This window comes from Budorcas taxicolor, chromosome 5 (genome assembly GCF_023091745.1).
Source record: "Budorcas taxicolor isolate Tak-1 chromosome 5, Takin1.1, whole genome shotgun sequence".
Taxonomy (NCBI): Eukaryota; Metazoa; Chordata; class Mammalia; order Artiodactyla; family Bovidae; genus Budorcas; species Budorcas taxicolor.
The window spans coordinates 17,869,859-17,890,855 of NC_068914.1; the positions used below are offsets into that span (position 1 = coordinate 17,869,859).

The window sequence follows — 20,997 nt, forward strand, 5'->3', positions numbered from 1 at the left end:
CTCACTGGGGGACTCGCTACTTCTAATTTATCTGCACAGCTCTGATCCCTGGGGAAAGTTCTTCTGCACATTCAGCAGAAATCATTATTAGCTGAGGTTGTAGAGGGGACCTGGGGAACTGCACAGCTCAAGTTAGAGCCCTCTTTCTGGAGAAGAAAATGGCAACCCACTCCAGTACTCCTGCCTGGAAAATCCCACGGACAGAGGACCCTGGTAGGCTGCAGTCCATGGGGTCGCAGGGAGTCGGACACGACTGAGCGACTTCCCTTTCCCTGTCTGTATCTAAAGACAGTTTCCCAGTTAAATACTCCCAGTTCCTCCAACCATCTTCACATGACTCTGAGCCAGTTCCTCCATAAACTCAGAGGCTGTGCTGTTGGGCGTTTCCTCCCTCTCTTGCCTGGGAGTCTAGAGGAGAACCGGTCTGGAGGCTCCCCCTTCCTATCTGTGGGGCACTCCGCCTCAGGGAGTGGCTGCATTTCCTGGATTGCAGCTCCCCCTGCTGGGGGTTTGGGGAGAACGTCCTGTTGGAGAGAGAGAATGCTCCCTGGAACCTTAATCTCCTTTTATAGATGAAGAAACTGAAGCACAGTGGGTCTTCAGGGCATGGCCCACTTCAGGTGAACCGTTCTGGCATCTTGACAAATAGCCCTGTCTTCTCTGAATGGGATCAGGCTAACCCCTTGCTATGGGATCCCACTGTCTCTCATGTAGAAACCCCCGTGACAGACACACATGTCATGAGTACATCATTTGCTGTGTATTTCCTGAAGTCCAAGTGGCAGCTTGCTTACACATATGTCTTATTGGATCCCCATCACATGGCCAGCCAGGTCTACTATTCTGATCCCTACTTCACAGGCCCAGAGTGGTTAAACAGGGTGCTCCAAGTCACCCAGCACATCGGTGGTAGACTTGGAAAGCCTACTCCAAAGCCCACCTCTTAACTTTGAGGGCCTTTCAGTGTTTCTAAACAGCCCCATTAGGGCATCAACAGAAGGCCCAGGCCCATCTCTTCTCGGCCACAGGGACTTGGGCAAGTCTCTTTATGTCTCCTGAAAAGTGGAGGGATCCCACCCACCGTGTGGGGCTGCCTTGGGCTTACAGCAGAGGGGCTGCCCATGCAGACAGAATGTCTGGGCTACACTCGTCTGACCTTCTTTGTGTTCTAGAAACACCTATAGGCATGAAGTGTTGAGAGTCTCGGGCCAGACCATCACAGTCAGGCCCTGAGAAAGCCATTTGGCTTCCCAGAATTCTGTCTCTGCCTCTCTCCCTCTGCCTTTATCCATCTCCTTGGGTGCTTTCCTTCAAGACCCAACTCAAGCCCCTCCTCCTCCAGGGAGCCTTCCATTTCCATCTCTCAGAGCACTGGCTCTCCAAGCCTGGAGTGGATTGTGGCCTGTCTCAGCTGCCCGTGACCCGTGCAAAGTGCCCATCGCGACCTGGGCACGCATAGCACCCACTGCTCCCTGGCTGGCAGGTTGGTATGAAGTGAGGAGATGACAGAGAGCAGGATCTCGGGCCACGAAAGGGAAACTCACCTGGTAGACAGAGACCCCTGCAGGGGTACCTTCAAGCACCTCGGCCACAAAAGGCAGGTTCTGAAAGGTGGGGTCATTGTCATTGAGGTCCAAGAGGTTCACAAACACTGTGGCACTGCTGGTGGCTTTCAGAGGGGGTGTGCCACCTAGGGGGACCACGGAGAGGAGCGGGGAGAGGGGTACAGGAGAAAAAGGGGGAGGGAGAAAGGTGATTCAGAGGCCTTCCATCCCAGTGGCCCCTCCAGGAGGCAGCCTGGGCCTTGCACCCCCAGCCCTCCTCTGCCCCCTAAGGGTGCTCTGGCGGTCACAACTGGGAAATAGGTGCTACTCCACTCTTGATGATGAAGTTACAGCCCTCCTGGGTAGGCCCCAGGACGGCCAGAGGACATGCACTGGGGGAGGTCCCCAGGTCACTGAGGGTCAGGGGCCACAGCCCAGGCGTGAGGGGAACGTACAGTCCGTGACAGAGACGATGATTTTGCGCATCAGCTCCGCCTCGTGGGGGTCGGGATTCTCCCGGTCCAGCATGACGTGGGTGGTGCGGATCTTGCCTGTGCTGCTGTTGAGGCTGTAGAACTTGTTGGGTGGCTGGATGCTATACACCAGGGTGCCGTTCTCCCCCACGTCTGGGTCCACAGCCACCACCTGCCGGGGGGGAACTGGCCCTTCAACTGAGCCCAGCCCAGGAAGGTTTCTCTGTGGCCTGGGCTGCCTGACCCGGTTGTCTGAGCTCCCATGCTGGGCACCCCACTGCCTGGGCACAGGAGGCATTCTGGCTCAGACTCAGGCACTGGGTCTCCATCTTGGCTTCAGCAGGGGGTGTCTCTAGGGATTGGGAGGCAGGAGGTTCAGAAGATGAACCACAGTAAGTTGGGGCCAGTCATGTGGCTGTAAGTTGGGGTGGGGCTGGGGGAGGGAGAGGGGTGTTTCCCTGGAGCAGAGGATGCCATATCCGAGAAGGGAGAGGTCTTAGGACAGGGGCCCCAGACACTATGGCCCCTTTAACCTTCCAGCCCCACTGTGGTATCCCACTTGTAAGCCCCACTCCATGAAGGGATCAACCTCAATGCTGACCTAATCCAGGGCAACAAACCCTGTAGCCCATTCTCTCCCAGGTCCCTACGCCCACCAATCTCTGCTCATAGGGAACTCCTCTACCATCTACCTCAGAGGGGCCTGGGCCAGACTCAGTATCACACAGCACCAGGCGTGGAGCTGACCCAGATGCCACCCTAGCGGCCTCCTAGGGCCCCAGGCCAGCAGTGGCACCCACCCGTCAGCTCACCCCGACCCTGTGCTGCAGGGGCCACAGCAGTGCCCAGGATGGACAAAATCAGTGGGGTGTGACTGCAGTCCCAGGGGCTGCATCAGGACGGTGTCATTCTGAACTCCAGGACACTCGGGGATGACAGCCTGGCCTTGTCAGCTCCTTCATCTTACTTGATGTGGGGCCTTTTGTGCTTTGGCAGCAGAATCTGTCCCTCCTCTGGCTTAAACCCCAGACGGAGGCATCTCAGGGGCCATTAGACCAGAACGGACAGATGGATTGTCCTGCCAAGGGCGCCCGTCTGCCCCTAGGCCCCAGGGAGGCAGGGAGAGGGACCAGTGTTGGCTCTGACTCCAAACCAACCAGGCCTTTTTTCACTTCAGAGAGTGGGACATGGCGCTACTCCTACCCCACCTGCTCAGCCTATGTCCTCCCTTCCCAGCCTTGCTGTAACCAGGGGCCAGGGAGGTGGCCTCAGCCTTCCAGGCCTGAGGAGTCCTCACTGTGCTGTGGGCATGGGGCTAAGTTTGCCCAGGCTCTATAATGGGGGCCCAATCACCGCTGTATTGACAACAAGAGCTCTGTCCCCTAGGCTCTCCTGTCAGCCCACTGATAGAGGAGACCAGAAAGCCTTGTGCTTCTACAATGCTTCTCTGAAGGTAGAGGATGGAGACAGCTTTTATTCCCATTTTTCTGGATGGGTAAACTGAGGCACAGAGTAGCTGAACCACCCTTTCTAGGACAGGCACACTAGCCTGTTGCTGAGTGTGCTGATACACCTCCTATCCCCAAGTGCTAGAGAAGGGGAATCTTGGGCAGCTGCTTCCAAAGGACCATGGTTGGGGATGGGTCCTGACTTCTGGCCCTGTGGCCCCCTCCTGGGTGGCAGGATGGTGCAGGGGCACAGGAGAAGGCAGTGGACTGGGACCCCTCCCGTGAGCTCCCTGCTGGGCGATTGTGTAGAATCTCACCACTTTCCCCTCATTTATTTCCCATTTCACGCCCGTCATTTTTCTCCTGGCCTGACGGGGAATAATTCTCTCCCTCTCCCCTCTCCTTTATTTTGCTGGAGGGCTTTGAAAGGCTCTAAATCAATGCCCATCAGCCAGGTCCTTGAAGGAGGCTGCAGGAGCGGGAGGGAGAGTTGGAGAGTTTTTTTCCAGGTCTCTTACTTGCAAACAGAGGACAGCCTCTCTGCAAGCTCATGCCCATGCAGGTGTAGTGCACATGGGCACAGAGACACGCGCCTGGCCAGCTCCCAGTGCAAGGGAACACGACACACGCTCGTCTGCACACAGCTCTGAAGAAATAAACACTGGAATCACCCTGCACTTCAGGCTTTAGAAGCTGTGGCCAGGGTCCCCTCTAGAGGGGCCCTGGGGAAAGTCCCAGGCCACATGCCCTCATCTCCCTCTGACAAGGAAGACTTGAACCCACCTGTTGGAGGGGGGTGCTAGGTAGGATGGGGAAGAAAGTTGAACAAGTCCACCAACAGCTCTCATTCACAAATACTGAACCCTTATAATGTGCCAGGTGCTGGGGCTCAACTGTGAATGAGACAGGTTTGATTCCAGCAGGGAGGCAGCTGATGGTGGCAATAGCTCTCATCTGCTGACCATTCACTGTGTGTCAGTGTCCTTTGTGTGTCTGGACTTATTAAATATGACCACAACCTTATCAAGTGGAGACTTTATTCCCATTTTCTACTTAGGAAGATTAGAGCACAGAGAGGTTAAGTAACTTGCCCAAGGTCACACAGCTGGTAAGTGGTATGGCTGGGGTTAGAGCCCAGACCTTTTGGTAGCAGAAAAGGCTTCTCACTTAATCACTGAGCTACACTGCCTCTTAATAAGCAAACAACCTAAACACAGATTGTGGAGTCAGCTCTGAAAGAAATAGTGTGTAGAGAGGTGGCATTTTAAGCTGGGACAGAGGGAGGAGAATGAGCCAGCCATGGGAACAGTCGGGATGTGGGGGAGGGGTGGAGTAGAGGAAGGAGAGGGCATCCTGTGGGGCTGGAAGAGCTTGTGCAGAGGCCCCAAGGTGGGAAAGAATTCAGCAGGTTCAGGAAACTGAAGGTCCTGCATGTGCTGGGGGTGTGTGGTGGGTGTGCAAAGGCGGGTGGGAGATGAGTCAGAAAGTGGGCTAGTTTCTTTTCCATTGAAATATCACCTCCTCCTGATGTCACCTCTGGGTGAGCTGTTCCCTCCTTAAAGACCACTTTTCTCAAACCCCAGCCACAGATCTTACCTCACTCAGGACCATTATGAGACTGTAGAAGTTCCCAGGGGGGCCCCTAGAAGGTATTACAATATACCCACCTATACACACATACACATATTTCATGGCTATAAAATTTGAAAGAATTTTTATGACTATTCCTTTTGAAATTATTTTGCTATAACAAGCTCAATTAATGTATGGGCTTCTTGATTTCTGACATCCTGACAAATCATCACATTAAAAAAAAATTCTCCAGAATTCTAGAAAATCCAGCCTACAACTTGTCCTTAAATGCAATGAAATTTTTATACACCTTAAGTATTGTAATTTCTAAAGTTGTCACAACATGTGTGGCAGATGTTTAATATAACAAGCTTTAATTCTGTCTCTGTTCTTTTCGAAATTCTGAGTAACTTTTTTTTTTTTTTTCCAGGTCTCAAACACTACCACGAGTCACTGAAAAGCTGAAGTGCCCCAAACCCACGGCTGTGGACAGCCATGTCTACTCAGTACTGAGGGGTGGACTCACATGTCCTCCTCCCCAGAGTTAAAGTGGGGCAGACCTTGTGGGCCAAGTAGGTCCAGTAAGGAAGGGCCCTGGCTTTTATACAGGGTGAGATGGGAACCAGGGGTGAGTTTCAGCCTCAGAGTGACACGCAGCTCCCTGAAGGCAGAGAGGAAACGCTGCACCCTGAACTCCTGAGCCTGCCAAGTCTGGCATACAGTAGGTGCTCACTGAAGGCCTGTGGGGGTTTCCTGGAGAGTGAGACAACACAGGGCAGCAGGCCCCTGGCCCACTGCCCACACCTGCCCACGGCACAGAGGATGTGAGGAAAGGCTGGAGACCCGGAGAAGGCTACGGGGGCTGATCTGGGCAACGCCTAAAGCCAAGAAAGTACACTCCCAGCCCAGCAGACCTACTCTCTGGGCAGCAGGCCGAATGCTGCCCCACACAGCCACTTTCTCCCCTCAGTTTCCTCTGGGAGGAATGTCCCAGACATGTAAAGCAAAGGTAAGAGTTGCCGAGACAGGTGTTCAGAGGTGGGCACTCTGCCCCAGCGTTTTGGAGTCTGGCTGGGGTTATCCTGGTCTAGAGTCCATGAGGTGGCAGCAGAGAGTGCCCACGGGAACTGGGAGTGGTTGCCAAGTCTGGCTTTGAGCTGGAAGGATTCCCCAACCTGGGACTTTGAGAAAACAGATTCCAGATCCTGCACCCTACTGGAATCCCTGGGAGGGGATCCCACCCAGAGGTGAGAGTCACTCGTATCATTAACATGCAGAAAAGAAGACAGGACAGGTGTGATGGCCAACCCCTCTCCCTCTTTCCCTCTCTGTCCTTCCTTCCAGGTTGACATCTTCCTCCATCGAGACCTGGCAGACCTTGTCACTACTGCCTGTGGTTGAGGAGGGTAGGGGTGGGGAGGTTAGGCATCACCAGTCCGAGGTTGCCTGCCCTCAGGGTGGGGCAGCCTTCCTGAAGAACTGGATATGAAAGTTTACCATCCCTTCTCCCATCCTACCTGAGTTCTCCAGTTTTTCAGGACCTGGGCCACCTGTCAGGGTGCCTGAGCCAGCAGAGGGGCAGAGGTCAGGTAGTTTCAAAGTCAATCAGACCCTGGCTTGAGTCCTGACATGATCTCTTACTATCTCATCAGCTCTGTGATCTTGGGCAAGTCCCTCGAACACCAAGTCTCCATTCCCCCTATTGTACAGTGGAAGCAAGGGATCCATCTGCCATGATGTGGGATCCCCATGAAGATGGGATAATCCGTGAGATGTACCCAGCACAGCAGGTGGCATGTCCCAGGCATTCAATAAATGGGGACTTTCGTACTGGTTCAGTTGGTAAAGAATGTGCCTGCAATGCAGGAGACCCAGGTTCGATCCCTGGGTGAGGAAGATGCCCTGGAGAAGGAAATGGCAACCCACTCCACTGTTCTTGCCTGGAGAATCTCATGGACAGAGGAGCTTGGTGGGCTACAGTCCACAGGGTTGCAAAGAGTCTGACACGACTGAGCATCTGAGCATGTGACCCGTCAGGTTTGTCCATCACAGGGGGCTGGTGTCTGTGGGGCTGGACACTGGGCAGGAGGCTCTCTGAATGAGGCCAAATAGGGTACGAGCATGAGGGGGAAAGAAAGCCTCATAAATGTGAATCCCAGCACATAGAGAGTGGGATGCTTGACCCCGGCTTTGCTCAGCTTCCCCAGGACACTGCTCTCCTTTCTGGACGCCCAGAGGTTTTATGGTTGTGTCTCTCACTCCCTACCCTGAGCCATATCCCCACATGCAGCACACCTAGAAGCCTGTGCAAACCTGCAACATCTCATGCTAGAAAGTCCCTGGGTGAGCTCTGAGGCCCCTGCTGGGGCAGCCCTGGGCTTGCTGATCCAGACTGAATGCTGCAGTGCACAAGTGAGGAAGAAGGAAGGTGATGGGGGAAGGGCTGAAGCTTGCGCAATCTGACAGGGGTTACCGAGGGGGTGGCCAGAGTCCTGGGGTCCCAGGGTAAGGGTGGCCCCGACCTGAACCAGCCCTGGCCCCTCTGGCACTGCCCTTGGGCTGCCAGTGCTCCTTTTGACAAAGTCTGGAGCCTGCTGTCTCCAAGCACTGCGTGAGGGCTTCCCCCAACCCTGGCTATCTTTCACCATGCAAGAGAACATCCGGAACTCTGCTCCGAGAGCTGACTCGGAAACAGCTCCACACTGGCTGGCCCACAGGGCTCACGTGGGAGAGGCAGGCACTCCTTGAATAGCCACCTGGAAGCTCTGCTCCTCCCAACCACTTACCGTGGTCACGTCAGAGTCTGGAGGGGTCATCTCCACCAGGTTGATGTAGTAGGGAGCGTCCTTCCAGGTGGGGTGGTTGTCATTGATGTCCAGGAGGGTGATGTTCACCTGTGAAGCCACAAGGGGCACTGTGGGATGCACCTAGCTGAGCTGTGCAAGGACAGTGCCCATGCTGGGGACTCACTCAGATGCCTATGGGCACCTTGGCACTAATTCCACCAGCTCCACCCACTTTGGGGGCCTCAGGAGAGATCCTGGGCTTTCAAGAACAGGAGGGGGCCTAGACCTTTCGTGGATCTTAGGTGGTGTCCCATTAGGAGACAGAGGAATGGATGAAATGACCTCTGAAATGGTCCCTGCGACCGGGGACGCATTCTGTCCACCCCGAGTCTTGGCTGAAGGTGACTGACAGGGTGTGGGAGGTTTGCGGTGGGACACCTGATAGGATCCACAGAGCTTCCTTTTTTAGTTTCAGCTACGAGCCAAGCAATTTCTCTGCTCACCTGCCACCCAGGTAAATTATTTATAGAATTCTAAAGTCCTATTAGCAGGGGCCTCTCATGACTAAATAGAGCACTGGGGATTTTTCTGCCAAGTGGCTGGCCAAGTGACAGCACCCCTAGCCCCTCTGGCTGGGTAAGAATGGGGGCGGCTGCTGTGGATGGGATGAGGGCTGAGGAGAGAGGGCTCCAGATGGATTGCAAGAGAGCAAACGAGGATAAGGAGGGGAGCGGCCGGAGTGACCTGTCAGCTGCTCTTCCTGCCCCACAGCAAGAATGTCTCACCCTACCCTCCTCTGCAGCAATTGCAGCGAAGAGCTCAGTCAGGACCCTCGAATGGCTCTCCTCTAGCTTCTACCCTGAGGCAGGAAGGCCTTGGGTGGGGCTCTGGGCTTCACGGGTCCTACCTGCTCATGGGAGGGAAACCGGGACATCATCTCTCAGCACGGCAAAGTAGGGGTGGGTGGTGACAGCCCCCAGGAACCCTCAGGGCCCTGCCTCCTGTTCTGAGCTGCTCTTCCTGGCAGTCCTTTCTCCTGTTTCTTGGCAGGTGCCAGGGCAGGGAGGGAGTTATGGGGCTCATGCCTTCTGCCCAGCTGGTCTTTGGGGGCAGGAGAGAGTATTTGCTCTTCCCAAGCACCCCCATGTCTTTCTTCCCCTAGCTGCGAAGGCCCCAGGGCTGACCTTGGCTGACAACGAAATGGTACCTGCCACCTTCCATGCCCACAAGGCCTCACACTGCTTCGGGACACAAGTGTCCAGGGGTCTAAGCAGATCAAGCTGAAGATAAGCTGGAGGTGGCAGCCTGTCTGGTAAGTGGGGAGCCAGGGGCAGGGGCTGGCTGAATGCTCACAGTGGCGATGCCGGTTTTCTGGTTGTGGCCCACGCCCCCGTCCACTGCCCGGACGATGAGGATGTACTCAGACTTGGTCTCACGGTCAAGCAGGGAGGTGGTGGTAATTTCACCTGCAATAAGAGAAGGGTGCGTGAGAGATGGTTTGGGTGGGCCAGGGGAGGAATGGGGAAGGAGGGAGAGCGCACAGTGTGAGAGAGAGGCTTGCAAGATCAAGTGACCTGTGTGAATAGGGGGTGGTGAGATGGTGCTCACAAGGCATAGCAGCCATGACTGGGAACCTGAATCTCAGAGCTGGGCAATATAACCCCAGGAGGAGGAGGCATTTTCAGATGTGGGAAATCGAGACAGATTATCGGACTAGGGGCTGGAAAACAAGGCAGGAGAGTCATTTGGACTCAAGCTCAGTCACAAAGTACCTCTCACTTAGGCTGTGGACATTACCTCACTGGCTTTATCACCTGGAACTAGTTACCTAAGTCCCCTGTGCCTCAGTTCCTCCATCTGGTTAAAAAGGAATAATATTAGGGCCCATCTCATAGGGTTGATATGGGATTAATTTGGTTCTAAACTTAGAGAGGCATCTGGCACTATTTCTTCATTTGGTTACAGAAATACAAAAACAGGACTGAAACACAGCGAGTGCTTCATGCATGTTCCAACGCGTGGCTCATTCTAGACAGCTCAACCTCTAGTGGGTTAAGATTTAATATTAATAGCTACAAAATAGTTTCCTTAATTACCTTGTAACAATGCTTTGAATTTTTTGGTGTATAAATAAGTTATTCTATTAAATATAAACATTTAAAATAGACCATAATCTTTGTTGGGTCAGAAAGATCCCCTGGAGAAGGAAATGGCAACCCACTCCAGTATTCTTCCCTGGGAAATCCCATGGACAGAGGAGCCTGGCGGGCTACAGTCCATGGGGTCGCAAAAGAGTCGGACATGGCTGAGTGATTAAACCACCACCACATAATCTTTGTCGATCTGTTTTTGGCTTTTCTCTGTGTTTTGGTGTAACTAAGATATGGAAGTCGTTTGGTAGTGGTGTTACAGTAAATGCTTGACAACTGGATCCCCAAAGGGAAAAAAGGGCATTTGCTGATTTCCCTAGTTATAAATATTCCCACCAGGGCCCATTTGAAGCTACCCACTCGGTAGGTAGCACTGAACTTGGAGTTGGGAAGAGATGTACATAACTGGTTCTCATGAGCAGGCATGAGGCAGCACAAGCCAGCTTCATACGGTCTGGCAACTGGCCATCCACCATCTCACAAGGGCCACTGCAAAGAGCCGGTGCTCTGAGGACAGTGAAGTCCAGCTGTGACTTCTGATGACTGTCCTTTCCAGGAGCTTAGCCTAGGAAAGTTAATTAATTTCTTTGAGCCTCAGTTTTTTCATCTAAAAGAGATTAGTATGCTTTCAAATCAGAGCTTTGTGAAGATTAAATAACTATAGGTGAAGTTTCCAACATTCAGAAAATGCTCATTTTCTTCCAAGGGACTGTGAGGGCCCTCCAAGGGCAAGGACTGTGTGCTATCCCCATTGGTTGAGCTGTGTGACCTGGAGCAGGCTACTTAATTTCTCTGTGCTTGGTTTATTCTACCATAATATAAGGGAGCTGGGCCAGTGGTCCTTAGGACTCTTCCACTCTCATGTTTCCCCTTCCTGCCATGATAAGGAAGCTGGGGTTGGGGGCCAGGGCACTAAGGTGCTAAGGCCAGGAACAAAAGCCTGGCAATCGTTTGCCTGCCAAGCCACACTCCGTGCTGGGGTGGTGTCAATTAATTGGCAGGGCGAGGAAGAAATTAATCTCTAAAAAGTTTTAAACATGAACTTGTCGGCATGATAGATGGCTCCTCCTGTCTGGAAAATTAGATCCAATTAAGGCCACCTTTGTGGAGTGGGCCTGGCTAATTTGACCAAGGTGCTCAGAGGAAAACGCTTACACCTTTGGAGCTGAAGGAGCCGTGTTAAGGCAGCAAGAAAATGTCCAAGTCATTATTAAAGGCCCCAGGGTAGAGATGGAGTCCCTGACTGGGGAGGCAGGGTAGATGCTGAAAGGTCAGTGTGCCCGCCACTGTATCTGCGGGCGGCACAACAGCCTACATGGCTTTAGAGAACAGAGCGCTGAGAGTTTGGGATCTGGAGTCAGAAGTTCAGGCTCTGTGAATCCTGAGTCCAGTGATTTAACCTCTCCTCTGCCTCAAGTTCCTTGTAAGGAAAACGGGGATGACGTGAAGGTAAGACCTACCTCAGAGTGGTGGTGATGTTGGTCAGAGCGCTTAGAACAGTGCTGAGTGCCTGGCTAATATTCCTTAATGACAGTCCTCTGAACTCCCCAGAAACACAGACTTCCTGAGGGTGGAGGCTCCTGAGTGGTCAGAGGGAGGCACCGGCTTTGTCAGAGGTGGAACAGGAGGCGCAGGCTGGCCCTGGATGTGTTAAGTCTTTGTACACCAGCCATCTGCTCCCCGAGCTTCCAGGAAAGCAGGGTGAAAGAGACTGAAGGCAGGCTTGGAGCACGGAGGCACAGATAACTGGAAGACTAGATGCCCTGCTGGGCCGCGCTGACCGCCCATGGCCAGGATGGCCAGGGTCCATCACAGGTTCCTGCTCCCTTCCCAGGCCAGAATGATGGCTGGAGCGGAGCTGCCAGGCCAGGGACTATGATGTTCCCCAGCCTTCCTTGCATTTGGCAGGGCCAGTGCCTGGTTCTGGCCAATGGGATGTGAGCCCCAGTGATGTCTGTTACCTCCAGGTCTGACCCACAAACATCTCCTTGCACAACATCCCACATTCCCGTCTCCTTTCTGCAGTGACCCCGGAGCCACAGCCTGGAAGGAGTCTGGGTCCCCTAGACTCCATGTGGAAGACTGCCCACCAAACACAGCACTGGACTGCTGCCTGAGCTACGGGTTCTATCGTGTTAAGCCGCTGAGGTTTCAGGGTTGGCCTGTTCAGCATCTACAAGTGCCCTTAATACACAAAGGAGAACTTGGAAGTGGGGAGCCTTGCACGTCCACTGAGCTGACTCGGAGCCCCGTGAGGGTGAGCCATGTCTTATTCCATTCTCTTTCCCCAGCACCCAGCACAGCACCTGGTGGAAAGCAGGCCCCCACTGACAGCTGAGTGAAGGTATGAATGAATGTTCAGAGGCCTCTCCTTCCTTTCCAGCTTCTGACTTAGAAGGCTGGGGAATCTTGCTGCTTCTTTCTGCCCTGCTTCCCTCCCAGCCTCAAGGAGGACAGAAAGCTGGAGGGAGGCATATGGAGAAATGAAGAAGAAAGGAGAGTTATACGGGCTGAGCAGGGAGCTGAGGATGGGGGCCCCAGGGTGAAAAGACCAAAGAAAATAATGCTAACAACCTAACTTAGTCAGTACTTACTGTTGCCAGGGACAACTCCAAGCTCTCTATAATGACCCTGTTTTCACACGACAGCCCTAGTATGTATATCCTCTGTAGGTGGGGAGACTGAGGCACATTTCATGTTAGGAAGAGGAGCCAGGATTGGAGAATGAGGTCAGCCACTGAGACACTTAGGCTTGAAGAAAGGTGTCCTTGAAGAGCAGTGGTTTAGCCAGATAATTGTGAAATGGAACATATTTAAACCATGACTCTTCACCACCGCAAAGACATTCTTTGGTGAATGAATTCACATTGTGATTTTTTTTTTTTTTTAAGATCAGTAATCTCACTTGGATATTTTAGGGATAAGGCCAAGTGCTCCAAGCTGGTGTGCTCAGGAGACTCTGGCCCAGAGGACGGTCCCCAGGCTGGGAGCATCAGCTGAAGGTGCAGAGGGTCAGGGCTCACCTGAGCGGGCATTGATTCGGAACTGGGAAGAGCCCTCCAAGGAGTAGATGATGGACTCCTGGCCATATTCCCGGGAGCGGTCCAGGTCTGTGGCATTCAGGAACAGCACCGTGGCTCCTTCCGGGAGACAAAAGGAGTGGGGTCTGCTCACCCTGGGCTCACAGCCCCAGGCTCTGGGAGCAGGACAGGGTACAGGAAGTGGAGGAGACCTCAGAGGGCAGGAGGCCTGCCCCAGGGGCCATCTGGGGATGAGAGTGGGCTCCACCACCTGCTCCTGTGGCCCAGACTCCTGGGCTGTGTGGGAAGAAGGCTCCACGGGAGGGAGTGGAGCCTGGGAGGGGTCAGGCCCACCCTCTTCCTCCCCCATCTCAGTCCTGGTCCAGCCCAGAGCACACCATGCCCCACTCCATCCCTCCCTGACGCCACCGCAGTAAATGAGCTCAGAATGGCCAGCTTCGACTTTGACTCAAAAAGAAATGAAGCTCCATATTAAATTATTCTACATTTACTGTATTCAATTTTGGTCTTATTTTATCTTGCTCACAAGTAGAATTTGTAAAGGGTTTTTATTTTCTCTTTACTGTCCAGTTAAGGCCCTCACTTTCATCTCTGTGAAACCCTGGGTCAGGGGTTCAGCCTTTCCAGTGGCCTGTCCAGACTCTGAGGGCAGTCTTTCCTACAGCCATGCCCCCAGGGCTTCCGGCTCCCTCCTTCCAGCTCTGGCAGGGTGGTGAGAAGGGTCAGTGTGTGGCCTTCTAGAGTTACCATGCCCTGGCTGGAATCTGGTGGGACCTCGGGCAAATGCCTTACTTTGAGCCTTAGCGTCTTCCTTTGTAAAATGGGTATAACTATAAAGCCTGACTTGTGGGATGGCTGGTGAGGATCCTGCGGGATAAAACAGGTGAGACATAGGCCTGACCCATGTCAGACCATGGTATCTACCATGCTGGTGAATCAACAGTTCCTGGGGGGTGTGAGGGCCGGGCAGGGGGCTGTGGACAATCAGGTCTTTCTGGGTTTCTGGGTCTCTCTGGGCAGCCGTGGGGCCTCTGATCTGACTCCTAGTCCTGTCCTGACAGTAGGACAGGCACCTTTGCCCAGATACACTCCTTTATCCCAGCACACTCAACGTGGAAGAGGATAAAGTGCAGGATGAAGGCCTCTCCTTGTCAGAGTCTCTGGGGACAAAGGGGAGTGTGGGGGGCTGCTTCAACAGTGGTGTTCTCCAGGGGGTGCCTGAGACTGGCATGCGGCAGGGTGGGCTGGGCCCAGCTTGGGCCCTGTCCAGCAAATCATCACACACCAGGTGGGTACCTTTAGAAGGTCTCTTCAGAAGGCCGGCAGTGCTAGGGAAGGTTACCTCTGGTTCCAGCTGCTCCCTGACTCCTCTGCTATCTCTGACTCAAGGTGTCCCAGACTCCTGCAACTGTCCCTGCTCCAGCTATCAGATTCCAGCTGTCCCCTGGCTCCTCCGGGCGACCCTGACCCCTCCAGCTGCTGTAGCAATTCCTGACCTGAGTCTCCCCCACGGAACATCCGCTCGGGGTGTAAGGGTAAAGCTTCTGGCCTGCTCTGAGCACAACGCAGGTGTGGAGCTGGTGGCTCTGGGTCTGCAAGGTGGGTCCTGGCACTTGAGATGCGGCCCAGGGAGGAGCCTCCCATTCTCTCCTCACCTAGAAACAGTATCCTCCAGGGCGACCCCCTCAGCCATCACGGGCCCTGGGACTGGCCTCATGCCCCATAAACCTGGAACTTTCAGGGCACTCTTGTTTACCTGAGGTTGCTGAATAAATCCTCAGCCATTATTCTCTTCCCTGAAGGAAAACTAGCTACAGGGGGTGTAGGGACCAAGCGTCCGGCAGAGTGCCTGCACACGGTTGGTGCTCTGGAAGAAACTGCCGGCTGGTGGACAACCACACACCTCCAGAGGTTCCACTTGTGGGAACACCAGGAGGGCAGGGGGCTCTGGTACGTGTGCAAGGCTAGGCCTGCACCCTGAATGCTGTGGCTGCTGGCCTCCCCGACCCGGGCCATACCTGCCATGATGTTCTCCACCACAGACACAAAGTAGGCAGGCTTGCTGAAGGTGGGGGGGTTGTCGTTCTCATCCTGGAAAGAAAACGGACAGGCTTCAGGGACCAGGGAGGCAGTCTGGATTGGTCACTGCAGGGAGGCTGGACACGGCTGGCACCAAGGAACTGTGCTGACCTCAGTGTGTCACAGAGCCAGGTGAGGTGTCACGAGGCAATCAGGTGACCCTCCAGCTGGGCTCCAGTTCACAGTGGCAGGACAGGCCTTGGAGAAACGTGTGGGAGTCGAGAACGGACGGTGATGGCCGGAGCGATGGAGAATGAGGCGCCAGTTGGGACTGCCCGTAACTCCCAGTTCACCTGGCTCTCCTGTCGGTCTCCCAGCTGAACTCCAAGTTCACTCCAGTTCTCTCAACCTCAGCTCATCAGCCCCACACTTGGACCTTCCCATCCAGCTCCACCAAGATGCTAGTAGAAGGTTCCAGGAACCCTCCTATCAATGTTCACCCTCTTAGAAATGAAGGGAGAAAGGAGTATCTCAACCCAGAAGATACTGAAGTATGCAATGGCAGGCAGGGGGCTCCCAGAGCTGGAATTCCAGACACTTCTGCACACGCATAAGAACAGCAGCACCTCCACCTGCTGAGCAAACCCGGTCCAGAGCCCCCAGCTCCGGTCCTAGAGCAATCCCTCCTCAGGCCCAGCCTGCATGAATGGCCAGAAGATGGTGCTAAGCCAATGGGTTGACCTAGCAGTGCAGGGCCCAGGGCCCAGCCTCTGCTTCCTCCTGCTCCCACAGTTCCTCCACAATCGGGCAGACTTCCCTACCCTTGAAGACTCTGGTCCTCAGTGCCCATCAGCCACTTTTGCAATCACCCAGCGAGAGTTCCTCCCCGTTTCTTCTTGGAGGAAGCCTCGATGGCCCACATGGCTTGGTGCCTTCTCCCCCCTCCCCAAGAGCCCAGCATGGCGCTCGGGGGCAGATGGGTGGCAGCCCCCTGGGGAGTCTGTAGGCTTTGGTTCTCAGTGATGCAGACTCCCAGGGGCCCACTTCTCCCCTGGACTGGGAGCCCTCTGGCGGAAAGGCTCCTCTAGTGAGTCTCTCTGCTGGAGTCACTCACTTCTGGCTGAGCAAACAGGAAGAAGGAGGTGGCCTGGACACAACATTAGGAGTCAACTATTTGATAAGACAAATTTAAAAAATAAATTAGAAAGGAAGGAGACAGCCTGGTACCTGGCTGTCCACCCCTTGGGACTCCAGAGGCTCCCATCATGCTGGGACTGTGGTGCCCAGAGTGTAGCACTCTTGTTCCCCAATCTGGCCCCTGGCTCTGGACCACACACCGGTTCCTGCTGACCTGTCCCTCTCTCCAGCCTCAGAGAACTGGCAGTGTGAGGCCCCACCTGATATCTGATGCCCAGCAGCACGCCTGGTCATCCCTGGTGTGGGCACGAGTGCCCCATATACGTACATATTTAAGCCTTCTGCTTGGCTGCACGGAACGGCGCGGAGAATGTCAGTGACAGAGCATGAGGCAGAAACTTATTAGCGCTGATATTTCCCCGGATCCTGGCGCTACATTCGCTATTAGTTCTAATTCAGCGGCTCCCTCTACAAAAGCTTATTGTCCCCTAATGGGAAATCTACAAACCGAGTTTGACTTCTTTATTAAAAACCAACAAGCAGTGGATGAAAAGGAATCACCTGGCCCCCACGCCCGCCCCTCCTTGCACAGCCCTGTCGCCTTGATCTGCCTCTCCCCACCCCCAACCTGAGCAGTAAACGCTGCCATCAACTCCTTCATCTCTGCTGGGGCTTTTTTTCCCCCCCCTTTTCTGTTGAAAGAAAATCCCTTTGGAAGGAGGAGGAGGCAGCTCAGCCAAGTGACAGCTACTTAAAAATCACCCACATGAAAAACCAACCCGGAGGCGGTGACCTTTTCAAGCGTGGTCCTTAGACACAAGTGACTGCACTGTCCCAAAGCTCTGCTCAAGAGACGATGCTCACTCACAGTCAAGGTGGTGCCTGTCTGTTACCAGGTCTGCCCTGCTGCCACAGGCCAGGGCAGCAGACCCAGAAGGGAAGTACAGGGTCCCTGCTGACCTGCATGATGGTTGTGAGGAAATCTGAAAATAGCACCGCTTCTGATGGACCGAGGTGGCTCCAGGCCAGGGCACATGCTGGCTTGCTGAGAGGACAGCAGCCAGGTGGACTCCTGCCCTCACTTGCCCGTGGACATGGAGACCCCCACTCCCTGGTATCAGGGAGGGAGATGGAGGCTGCTGGTCACTCTTCTATTCACAGTAGATAAAAGGTCAGTTCTGTCTCTGGGCCATTCACTTCCTGTTCCAGCTCCATGTGAGGGGTTGAGGCAAAAAGAGAGAGAGGCCGTCCCCAGGTCCTTTCTTAGCCAACCACAGGTTGGGAAGCGGGCTGGGATTTAAGGCAGTCCCTGGGATTCAAGATCCCACGAGGGCAGATTTTTGAAGGCCCCACTACTCAAAGAGTGGTTCCCTGGCCAGAAGAATCAGTGTCTCATGGGAGCATGTAGAAATGCAGAGCCTCAGCCCTTCCCCATATGTGCTAAGTGAGAATTTGCATTTTAAGAAGACGCCTGGGGAATCCACATGAACTTTGAGGCACACTGGTCTCAGTCACATGAAGACTGGGATGTCCAAGCCTCCAAGCCTAGGAGTGTGGTGGGTAGAACGTGAGCCCAGGAGTCAGACTGGTCAGAGTTCAAATCTTGGCTAACTAGGACTGGAGGTAAATTCAAATGCCACTTACCAGCCAGAAAGCAAGGAAGGCACTGGTGACCTTGCACCAGCTATGCTCCCTCCCTGAGCCTCAGCTGCCTCTTCTGCAGAATGGGATCGAGAGAGCCTATGTAACGTGAAAGCAGCTGGCACAGCACGCAGCTCAAGAAGTTTGAATTTCTACTTGGTCAACGCTATGTGGGTGCCCATACCTGGGTAGCATGGAACAGCTCAACCTATTTCCCTAAACCTCCCCTACTCTCACCCTCTTTCACATCTGTTTCCAAAAAGTCTAGAGCAGGTCCTTCTCTGCCCAGCTGAATTCCCTGCAACTCCCTGTGCATGAGAGAGCCTGGTGTACGGATGCTGCTACTGGAACACGTCTGTCTTACCAGCAGTAAGATGGCCTATGTTACTGGAGCCAAGTACCACCCACACGATCGCACTTAATCTTCATGACAGTATCACGAGGCAGTACCACGAGGATCCCCACTCTTTAGATGAGGAAACTGAGGTTCAGAGGGGAAAAGAATCCCAGGTCACATGGCTAGAGGGTGGCAGAGCTGAGTGTCAAAGCCATACGCCTCCCAAGCCATGCTCCTCTCCCTATTCAGTGTCCCTTTGTGGGGGAGCAGGATTCATAGTCACCTTCATATCCCTCCCCAGTCTCCACTGCACAGCACACACAGGAGCAGAGCAGGATTCTGGTTGAAAGCATTGGTGGTGGTGAGGGGACTGGTCAGGGTTATGAGTGTGGCCAAGATTAAGGGGGCCCTGGGGGCTGTGGTCAGGGTCAGGGCCATGCAGGCAAGAATACCAGGGTTTGGTCAGGGTTGGTAGCAAGTGTACTGTGCTTCTCCACTCTTACTTAGCCTTGGGTTTCAGGTGGGTGGTCTCAGGTTAAAGGCAGGCATGCTTTTGGGTTTTTGAGGATCTCCTTCTGGCCACCCCCTGGAGCCTGAAGAGTCAGATGAGGGTCCTAGACTCTGCCCTTCCATTTCCTGGACCTGGTTCTATAGAGCCTCTCTGTCCCCTGCTCCCCCTAAATGCTGCTCCCACATGCCCAGAGGCAAGGTTCCTCCAGGCATCACCCTAGACTTTCCCATCACTGCCCACCCCAACATATTCTGTAAGCAAGCGGGGTCCCCTGCCCAGGGCTGGCTCCATCTTGGGTTGAGAGGATGAGGCTCGATAAAGCCAGGTGTGAGGCAGCACCAGGGGATGTCGGCAAAGCCAGCTGGGATAGAAAAGTCATCCGGCAACCTGCTCTGGGCAAGTTTCTTCTGAGCCTTTGTCAAATCACAGCAAATCTCCTAACCTGACAATCTGATCAAATCCTCCCGGAACCGGTAATGCACGGACTCTTCCACCAGCATGTGCTCACCGTCTCCGCAGGCAGTAGCCTTTAATGGGATGGAGGTGGGTGCCTGGGCCGGGGGGGCGAGAAGGCCCACTGGCCTGGTGTCAGACCATGGTCTGCATCCCCAGGAGCGCTGGGGGAGCTATGTGGGGCCAATGAACCAGTGTGGAAATGGATTCAGTGACTGATAATTTCAGACACGGAAAGCACTAAGGTGTGTTTGATATTCGTGTCAGACAAGCTGTGGTTTGGTTTCAGGCCCCTTTAGATCTTCAGAGGAATGGAAAAAGGAAGTGAAGAAGAAAGAGGGGCCCAGAGAGAGATAGAAGAGAGAAGATGACCTTCCAGGAATTCCCTTGAACTTCACGGAATGTGGCTATAAATGAAGGAACACAGGACATTACCTCCCTGCATGAGCCCCAGCTCCTGCTCCACCCTAGAGGGAGTCCTGAGGCGCCGAAATGAAATTAGAGCAGGACCATCAGGCTATCCTTGGGTCCCAGGGCCCCATGCCTTCCCTGGCTGAGCAGGAGGGCAGTTTGCTAGGGGACAGCCTTTGAGACAGCCTGAGTAATGCTCTGAGCTGTGGGGACAGCTGTGGGGACAGCCAAGGATGTGAGGACACAGGGTTTTAGCAGGGCTCCAACACTCTGGGAGCACACTCACCACCCCAGTTCCCAGAATAGCAAGGCCAGTGCACCCCTGGGTACTTACAAACACCTCAATGGTGACAGAGACAGTGCTGTTCAGAGGGGGGTTGCCCGCGTCCTTGGCCATGACGGTCAGATAAATCAGCCCGTTGGGTATCTGTTCATAATCCAGGGGGTGGCTCACACTGATCACTGAAATGACAGGACAGGCCCCAGGCCCTCTGTAAGTGGACTCTACATGCCCATCTGGCCAGGGCTCCCCTTTGGGCAGAGAGGGTGTGGCTGGCTTGGCCTGATTTTTCCTCCTGCCTGTGAACTCCCAGAGCCTCATGGACTTGACTGAGGTCTACTGACTAGCTGATCTGTGCCAGGCCCACTCTTGAGTCCAGCAGGTGGCATCTATTTCGGTGGTAATGTAAGCCCCACTTTACAGATGAGGAAAGCAGGCTCAGAGAGGTTCAGTGTCTTCCCCAGAGACACACGGCACATGCCTGGACTCTCACCTTTTCCTTTCATGCTAAGCCATTGATTTTCAGTTTTGGGGAGGAAGACGTACTGGCTTGGGAGTGGGGGCATAGGTAGTCTGCAAAGGCATTACCCACAATATTAAACTGCCACTTTCTATTTGGGAAACAGAAACACAATTACCATTTTAGTAATATAAAACCCAAGGAGGGTTCTTCTTGCTGAGAAGGTGGTGAGGTGTGAGGGTGGGCAGAGGTGTGGGACTGCTCAGCTTTTAAAAGGGGGACACAGATCTTACAGAGGTCCTTAGGCTGTAGCATCCTGAGCCAGGATGCAGCTTCTGCAGGTACCTGTCTCTGACACAACTGTGGGGTAGGAGGAGAAGTGAGTCCCACATTCAGAGTCACCCAGTGCCCATCTGCTCTGTCTTGGGGACACTGAGCTCATCTTTCAGCGTTAGGGAAGCTTCGCGGAGGAGAGGACATCTAAATGATCTTAAAGCTAGCCAGAGGTAAAAGGGAAGCAGGGCAAAGGGGCCGGGAGGAAGGGCTTTCCCGGTGGAAGGAGCAGACTCTGCAAAGACACAGAAGTGGCCCCGTCAGGTGCGAGTGCAGGTGGTTCTCAGCAGCTGGATTCTGGCGGGGAGGCAGGTGCTGAAAGGCAACCAAGAGCCAGATCACAAGGGCCTGCCTGGACAGTTTTGCTGTGTGACTTTGGCAAATTTCTCTCTGTCTCTGGG

The 20,997-nt window shown here is 54.1% G+C and overlaps 1 protein-coding gene across 1 annotated transcript in view; it reads right to left on the reverse strand.

Moving 5' to 3' along the window:
- Positions 1-20,997, reverse strand: part of CDH23 (cadherin related 23) — a 388,293-nt gene that overhangs the window by 111,742 nt on the left and 255,554 nt on the right. Inside the window, exons 17-23 of the mRNA XM_052640480.1 lie at positions 19,858-19,985; positions 15,033-15,105; positions 12,997-13,113; positions 9,177-9,289; positions 7,824-7,931; positions 2,000-2,189; positions 1,545-1,690 (exon numbers count right to left, since the gene is read on the reverse strand). Of these exons, the coding sequence (XP_052496440.1) occupies positions 1,545-1,690; positions 2,000-2,189; positions 7,824-7,931; positions 9,177-9,289; positions 12,997-13,113; positions 15,033-15,105; positions 19,858-19,985 (875 nt within the window). The remainder of the gene's footprint in view (positions 1-1,544; positions 1,691-1,999; positions 2,190-7,823; positions 7,932-9,176; positions 9,290-12,996; positions 13,114-15,032; positions 15,106-19,857; positions 19,986-20,997) is intronic.